This window comes from Eptatretus burgeri, chromosome 4 (genome assembly GCF_056783735.1).
Source record: "Eptatretus burgeri isolate ZD-2024b chromosome 4, Ebu_testis_v1, whole genome shotgun sequence".
NCBI lineage: Eukaryota > Metazoa > Chordata > Myxini > Myxiniformes > Myxinidae > Eptatretus > Eptatretus burgeri.
The window spans coordinates 59,107,751-59,116,499 of NC_140964.1; the positions used below are offsets into that span (position 1 = coordinate 59,107,751).

Consider the following 8,749-nt stretch of genomic DNA (forward strand, 5'->3'; position numbering starts at 1 on the left):
GAAACGCTTGAAACTTGATCATTAATGATATTATATGAGTACCTTGATATGAATACACACAATTCTGGGTAATAAAGCCGTGAATTTGACAGAACCGAGGCATTTGTTACTATTTTGTTGTTTTTTTTCTGGGAAAATCACCAGTTTACGCTTCTCCGGCAAATTTCCCGGAAAAGTTGATTGGCTCTATATCACTGGAACATCACCAAAGGAGCAGTACATTGATGTGTCAGAATTATTTCACCACCAGATACAAGTTTTGATCACTATACAGTGAAAAATAACGCTTATTCTGAAAAATGCGCAGGAGCTGCATGCCTGAACTTTGACCCCGATGTGGACCCCCCAAGATGATGACCGAAAATTCTGGAAAAAAAAAAAGATGTTTTTTTCATGTATTCGAACACATCTGTCCTATCGCCGTTATGTTTTTCAAACTTTTGCAAAAAAGGGGCGTTTGATGCACCCTAGCCAGCAGGCAAGACGAGGCTACTCCTCCTCTTTCTTTACGACGGGGCGAACCTCCCTTCGACGAAGGCTCTCCACCTCGTCTTATCCTTCCCCTCCCCCGCTGGTCGAGGGAAACGCTCTGAGGTACTCTCCTCCGGATTGGACGAGGGGTTGGCGGGCGACTCGTGGCCCGCCGTTGATTGGACGAGCTCACGGTGGGCAGAGGGAACCTCACCCCTGTACGTGCCATGCTGCACGTGGGCGATGGTGCGAAAACGAAGGATGAAGATTTAAAGATGTAAAAAAAACCTGACTAAAAGTAACTCGTAGCACGCACACGAAATTCCCATTAGACAGAAGGACGGGACCCTGACGATAAACACGTACGTACTTATCGAAATAACTGAACTGTGGGGGCTGCTGTCTGTGTGCAAATGGCTTCCAGATTCGTAACGATATTATGTATGGATTATGACTACATTTTAAATATTTTTCTCCATTACTCTTGAATTTTGGGGTGAAATGCTCTTTTTTTTTTTTGGAACACTGCCCCCCCCCTCCCCAACCAAAATCAATTTTATATATATATATATACAGTGGGGAGAACAAGTATTTGATACACTGCCGATTTTGCAGGTTTTCCCACTTACAAAGCATGTAGAGGTCTGTAATTTTTTATCATAGGTACACTTCAACTGTGAAAGACTGAATCTAAAACAAAAATCCTGAAAGTCACATTGTATGATTTTTAAATAATTATTTTGCATTTTATTGCATGAAATAAGTATTTGATCACCTCCGAACCAGTAAGAATTCCGGCTCTCACAGACTTGTTAGTTTTGTCTTTAAGAAGCCCTCCCATTCTCCACTCATTACCTGTATTAACTGCACCTGTTTGAACTCGTTATCTGCATAAAAGGCAGCTGTCCACACTCAATCAATCAGACTCCAACCTCTCCACAATGGGCAAGACCAGAGAGCTGTCTAAGGACATCAGGGACGAAATTGTAGACTTGCACAAGGCTGGGATGGGCTACAGGACAATAGGCAAGCAGTTTGGTGAGAAGGCAACAACTGTTGGCGCAATCATTAGAAAATGGAAGAAGTTCAAGATAACAGTCAATCTCTCTCGGTCTGGGGCTCCATGCAAGATCTCACCTCTTGGAGCCTCAATGATCATGAGAAAGGTGAGGGATCAGCCCAGAACGACACGGCAGGACCTGGTCAATGACCTGAAGAGAGCTGGGACCACAGTATCAAAGAAAACCATAAGTAACACACTATGCCGTCATGGATTAAAATCCTGCAGCGCACGCAAGATCCCTCTGCTCAAGCCAGCGCATGTCCATGTCCGTCTGAAGTTTGCCAATGACCATCTGGATGATCCAGAGGAGGAATGGGAGAAGGTCATGTAGTCTGATGAGACCAAAATAGAGCTTTTTGGTTAAAACTCCACTCGCCATTTTTGGAGGAAGAAGAAGGATGAGTACAACCCCAAGAACACCATCCCAACCGTGAAGCGTGGAGGTGGAAACATCATTCTTTGGGGATGCTTTTCTGCAAAGGGGACAGGACGACTGCACCGTATTGAGGGGAGGATGGATGGGGCCATGTATCACAAGATCTTGGCCAACAACCTCCTTCCCTCAAAAAGAGCATTGAAGATGGGGCGTGGCTGGGTCTTCCAGCATGACAACGACCCGAAACACAGTCATGGCAACTAAGGAGTGGCTCCGTAAAAGCATCTCATGGTCCTGGAGTGGCCTAGCCAGTCTCCAGACCTGAACCCAAAAGAAAATCTTTGGACGGAGCTGAAAGTCTGTGTTGCCCAGCGACAGCCCTGAAACCTGAAGGATCTGGAGAAGATCTATATGGAGGAGTGGACCAAAATCCCTGCTGCAGTCTGTGCAAACCTGGTTAAGAACTACAGGAAATGTCTGATCTCTGTAATTGCAAACATAGGTTTCTGTACCAAATATTAAGTTCTGTTTTTCTGATGTATCAAATACTTATTTCATGCAATAAAATGCAAATTAATTATTTAAAAATCATACAATGTGATTTTCAGGATTTTTGTTTGTGATTCCGTCTTTCACAGTTGATGTGTACCTATGATAAAAATTACAGACCTCTACTTGCTTTGAAAGTGGGAAAATCTGCAAAATCGGCAGTGTATCAAATACTTGTTCTCCCCACTGTATGGCTAAGCGCATGTACGTGGTTACCACCCCTATTTTAGGGCATACCCTGAATTGAGTGGCATTTTTGAAAGTCACAAAGACTACTACTGGTCATGAAATTTGGTTCATTGCACAGTGTTCCATAGGACCTTAAAATATATAGGTTCACGGGTCTATGATTTATATTACTGAATCTACAAGATTTTTATTGAATATAAATGCCCAGTATTGGCCTTGTTTCTTGTTTCACCTTAAAATATGACATTAGATCATGCAAAAACACAACATAGAAAACATTCTATATGAAATTTCTCATCTAATCAAACAGTTGTCACCCACCACCTGAGAAAATCAGCATTTGTGTCGGTCAGTGGTGGAGTCGCATAATATATGCTCATTCTGGCATATTTTTATTTCTACTTGTTATATTGCCCTTTTAGAGCCTGGGACTATGAAATCCCCGAACAAAATGACTAGTTTATCAATAACTCGTATTTACGTGTCTTAAATTATTCAACTAATTATCAATGTAAAAAAAAAAAAATTGATCCGGGTGGATACTTAATTACAGCGGCTTGACCGAACTTTCCAACCCAAATGTCCGACTGCACGTCACGTTTAAAAAAAAAATGCTTTTAGTCTTCTGTGCATCAGATTATTTTTGCTAAAATTTATTTACAAATGGGGAACAGTGATATAGATATAATATAAAAAAATTGAAAACATACATGGCTTTGGTTTAGAGTAATTTTGCATTTTTGTCCGACTGCACGTCTCACTTTTTTGAATTTGATTAGAAATTAATTTTCTTAAAAATATTTTTCCTGGTATTTAAAAAATATTTTAATTTAGAAGGCAGTTAAAACAGTTTTGTTACTCCCAGAATTTATTGAATTGAAAATTTACGTCTAAGAATTTGTTCGATAAATCTCTTAGTGCTTTTCAGCATCTGACAGTCACTAAATAGAGCAGTTATAAAAAAATAGGTATGTATTATTTCTTAATAATCCCAGAAATTGGTATTTTGATTATTAGATTAGTTGCTAGAATAAGTAACATACGATGACCTTCATTTATTTTGCCAAAAAAGAAAAATTAGGTAATTTCATTGAAAACTCTCAAAACCATCAGAATAGGTTCCCCTTCTTCAAAGTATCATATTTCAGTATATCTATCTATAATTCCAGCAGAGTGTGTGTGTGTGTGTGTGTGTGTGTGTGTGTGTGTGTGTGTGTGTGTGTGTGTGTGTGTGTGTGTGTGTGTGTGTGTGTGTGTGTGTGTGTGTGTGTGTGTGTGTGTGTGTGTGTGTGTGTCTGTGTGTGTGTGTGTGTGTGTGTGTGTGGTTTGTGTGTGTGTGTGTGTGTGTGGTTTGTGTGTGTGTGGTTTTTTCTTTTTGCCTGCGACCGCCGTTTCTCAACGACCGCTGGTCCGATCTCATTGAAACTTGCCAGGTATATTGCCAGGGACCACCGGATGTGCCTTTTCGAGGTTTGATATCAATCGGACGAACGGTTCCCAAGTTACGGCAATTTATCTGTCGACCAATGACAAGACACGGTGCAAGACGTCACGAATGACGTCACAATTAATGTTTGTTTATTTATTTTTTTATTTTTATTTTTTTGCACGATTGACGGTACGATCTGATTGAAACTTGCCAGGAATATTGCTGGGGACCCGCGGGTGTGCCTTTTCGATGTTTGATATTCATCGGACGAGTAGTTCCCAAGTTACGGCCATTTATCTGTTGACCAATATCTGCGAGAGGGGGGGATGAGGGTGGGGGCAAGAGAGGGCTGCATATACGGGCACTCACCTATGGGCACTCACCTACGGGCACGCCCCTACGGGCCCGTACTAGTATATGTAATTAAGCGAAACGGTTTTTTGTTCTGAACTCGGTTAGACTTACACTTTCAGGAAAATGTAGTGAGAAGGCAATGGAACAAACTTTATTTTTTGACATTTTTGAAACAGAGTGGTTTACACTCGCATTTACATGCGCTTCGCCATATATATATATATATATATATATATATATATATATATATATATATATATATATATATATATATATATATATATATATATATATATATATATATATATATATATATATATATATATATATATATATATATATATATATATATATATATATATATATATATATATAGTGTGTATTGCTTGGAAATTGAGATATTGAGCTGGATTTGATGTTGGCCTGTTTTTATTTTTATTTATTTTCAATTTTGATGGACTTCCGAAGTGAGTTGGTTGGTGTTTTTTATTTATTTGCTTACTTTGTTTTTCTTTTTAAATGTACATTTATTTGCCACCTGCCCCCACCATACTCTTCCCCCCCCCCCTCCACTTGTGTATGAACAGATGGTATTTCATGATTCTTGCAGTAATTGCTTTTCTTTTTCTGGCAGTTTCTTGGCGTCAATGATGACTTCATGTCTCTCATGGATGAGGGTGGTGAAGTACGTCAAGATATTCGCCTCCCAGAGGGTGACCTGGGCAAGGACATCCTTGCAAGGCATGAACGTGAAGAAGAGTTTGTTGTGAGTTTAACTGTTTTGTCGCTGTTGTGTTTTACCATTCTGATTAAACCATCTCTTTTAAAGTTTGTTTCGGGAGACTGGCTGTAATTAGTAATCTTGGTTCGGTACTCCTTTAACCCTGGCTCTGGCTTTATTGTTTGTTTGTTTCTTTCTTTGAGAGTCAAATGGAAAGCAAGATTTCTTAATTGGACATTCCCAACTTGTGAATTGTTGGGTTTGAGTTTGCACCAACTTATTGCTCATCACAATGGGTAGAGTTGGGTTTGTTTTATTTTTTGATGTGTCTGCTATCAGTTTGAGTTTGGGTTTTTTCATATTTATCATTCATGCAATTTCACTTTTAATGTCCACCTGCATGCTTTAGTCTAAAGTTGTTTTGTGTTGAACTAAAATAAATAATTTTTTGGCGTGTAACTTGCTGATTTCATTAGTTCTTTTGATCCTTTGCAAATGTCTGTTCCATAGATCACTGTTCTAGGTGCTCTGCAGGAAGAGAGTGCTGTGGGGATCAAAGCAATTTCTAAATGACAATGCAGGTGAATATGTTTTTGTTTTGTTTTACCTCTGCCACCTTAAGTGGGTGGAGGTTGTTCTCACCCCTGTCTGTTAATGGTGTATATCACAAAGTTGTGGATGGATTCGGATGAAAATTGGTGGACAGCTTGGTTGTGTGGTGAGGACGATTTGATGAGATTTTGGTGAAGATCTGGATACGAGAATAAAAAAAAATCTTTCGTGATTCTTCACCATTGAGATGCAGAGTCAACAAATGATTATATATATTATTTCAGAAAGTTGTGAATGAGTTGGTTCGATGACAAACGAGTCAATTTGATTTTGGTTCAAGTCCAGATCCAGCCTTTCATTGGGATACAAAATATAAACTGTTCAGCCTCGTGAGGTATTCGCTCTACTGAGTGCTATTATAGTTATTGGAATTTTGTGCAGTTTTGGAAAAGGTTGTGTGTGCACTAATTGTTCTTTCCCTTCCACAGATTTCTTGAGGCACTAGTGCTGAATTGAACTGTTGGAACTGCCTAGAAACCACAAATGACCAGCAAGGAGCATAACATGCCACTGACCCTCAAGGGTTTTATCACCCTTAGTTGGGATTGCCCTGCCTTGGCCTTAACTGCAATAGCAACAGTAAATAGCCTGCTTCCCAGAATCCAATTGCATCTCAGTATTTGAAGTTTTTTTTTTGCTCATCTTATTCCACTTCACTTTTCTTTGTTTTGTTTTTTTTCCTCCCCAGTACAACCTGGTGGTAAAATGAAGTAACCAGGCCAACTTTATTTTGGGTTCTTTTACCTTTATTTTTATTTCCCCCTTTTTAAAAAAAATTCTTTGAAATGCTAAAGTGGACTCCCAAGTTGAGGCTGTTGCGTGCTTGTGCATAATGAATCAGCAACTCCCTTATGGTTAAATGGCATGGAAATTATAGATCTCACTTTTGCTTCTCACCGTATGCTGGGCAAAGTTGCTAAACAATAAATGTTATTACAGTGGAACTCCTGGATTTCTGAGCTTCATATGATGGCTGTCTTGCCTATTTGGGCTTTGGGGCAAGTGCTTGTTTGTGTATACACAAAGGCTTGTAATTGTACAGTATTAGACTTGCCTTGTTACGGAAATTTGTGTTGGGCAAGTGCGAGTAGGTTAATGTTGAAGCTGTTTGCCTTTTTTAGTTTTTTTTTTGGTTGGGGTGGGGGGTGGGAGGGGGGCAGTGCTGGTTCAACGATTGGTTTGAGTAAATCAGGTTTGGAAGGTTTCCATGACGGTCCCTACTTGTTTTGCATTTGAGGGAAATTTGCTTGTTAAACTTGCATCCTAAACTTAAATGGTCATGTTGGGCACACCCAATAAGTTTGTCCCTCCTGAAATGATTTTGGTCTCCAAATAGCTAATATTTTGCGAATCTACATACATAAACTTTTGGAGCAAAAGTAAAAAAAACATTTTTTTAAAGGACCAATTTGCAAAGCTTGGCCAGCATAATGCACACATTGAAAGTGGTTGGTTACTTTTTTTTGTATTTTTGTTGATGCATGGTTATTGAATGAGTCTGGCTGTGGGTCTTTCAGCTGAAATTGGTTGTTTTTTATTCCAATTTCTAGGTATGTTGCACTTGCTTGCAAGTTACTTTGGCTGTCATGTCTTGCAGACCATTTTGAAGTTTATGTCAAATGCAAAAGTTTTGACCTCCAAATATTTTGCTGGTAATGATCAGTTGCACAACTTTTATTGTTAAAACCTCCCATTTGTATTCATGCTGGTGAATAAACGAATATGATTTAATTTAGTCGCATTAATTTAACTTTTTATTTTTATTTTTGCAGAATATTGGTGGACATGCCATACCACTGCCATTTGGGGGAGGGGAGGGGTTAATTTTTTTTTATATATTTTTTGTCGTAATTGGTTAATTACAAAGTTCAATGAAAAATGTAAGATTGCAGTCAGAGTTGTCTTGAGCTGATGTCATTCATTACAAATTTGAATTTTATTTAGTTCTCACCAGCAATGGATGATTTGCAGGTTTTAAACTTGTGTGATGTAACAAAGCTAAGAGATGCAGAAGGGTCATGACCTGAAATTCCAGCTTAATGAGGGGAAAATAAATAAATAATTGTCATTCAAAATATAAATCTGCATTAATCTTGACCAAATGGTGGAAGCTATTCCCTTTTGCAGGTTTTTGCCACAGCAAATTTTCTGAATGCTCAAACGTACATTGCATATTTGAGTTGTGGATATCTGGGAGTTGAGTGCAGGTGGGAGAAAGTGAAAGGTGGTCAAAGTGCAATGTTGACCTCTTTATTTTGAGAAGAGATGAAGCTTGGGGGGGGGGGCAAGGGGTGAAATTGTTCTGAGGCTATTGATTCAAAATCTTAGATTGTACCACTTGAGTGTTCCAGATGGGATGTGAAACTCACCTCTTACATGCCACTGCAGATAAGTGTGTGCACCATTGAAATTGAAATGGCCAAGACTTTTTTTGTTGTTGTTACATCTTTCAAGCCAAGTTCTTAACTAAGGGATGGGAGGCCTTGAGGCCAGTGTAGATTATGGTTAACATAAAGCATGCAGTTTGTGGCATTTAGGTGGGTTGTAGGCAGCCATTTGGTTTATTTTTCAGTGTGCTTTCAATAAGGATGGAGATAAAACTGAATAAAGAGGTTCATCGTCCTTGATGTCTGGTGTTATCTTCGTGAAAAGTGATGACCTCAAATGAGGCATGAAAACGCTTTCTTGGATTTCTCTGAAATTGGAAATCGTTCATATACGAGGTGTGTTCAAAAAGTATCCAACCTTAATTTTTCGTGCGTAAACAAATGAAGCTCGGGAGGCGTGGTTTGGTGCACATATGTAGGCGATCCTAATTCGTATGCGTGAATATTTTCCTGCCTGCAGAAGCTGTCAGTCGCCGACAGACCGCCGATGAGTGAGGAACTGTAAGTGAGCGCCTTCGGATTTTCGTTTTTGACAAAATGACGGAAAAACTTGAACAACGCTACTGCATCAAATTTTGTGTAAAGCTTGGCGATTCCC

At 39.2% G+C, this 8,749-nt stretch overlaps 1 protein-coding gene across 5 annotated transcripts in view; it reads left to right on the top strand.

Moving 5' to 3' along the window:
• EIF5A (eukaryotic translation initiation factor 5A) overlaps nt 1–8,386 on the top strand; it is a 31,892-nt gene extending 23,506 nt beyond the window's left edge. For all 5 annotated transcript variants that reach the window (XM_085878269.1, XM_085878272.1, XM_085878268.1 and 2 more), the window contains exons 4-6: nt 5,066–5,197; nt 5,663–5,733; nt 6,193–8,386. In XM_085878269.1, coding sequence (XP_085734395.1) covers nt 5,066–5,197; nt 5,663–5,725 — 195 coding nt within the window. In that variant the 3' untranslated portion in view covers nt 5,726–5,733; nt 6,193–8,386. The remainder of the gene's footprint in view (nt 1–5,065; nt 5,198–5,662; nt 5,734–6,192) is intronic.
• The last annotated feature ends 363 nt before the right edge of the window (nt 8,387–8,749 follow it).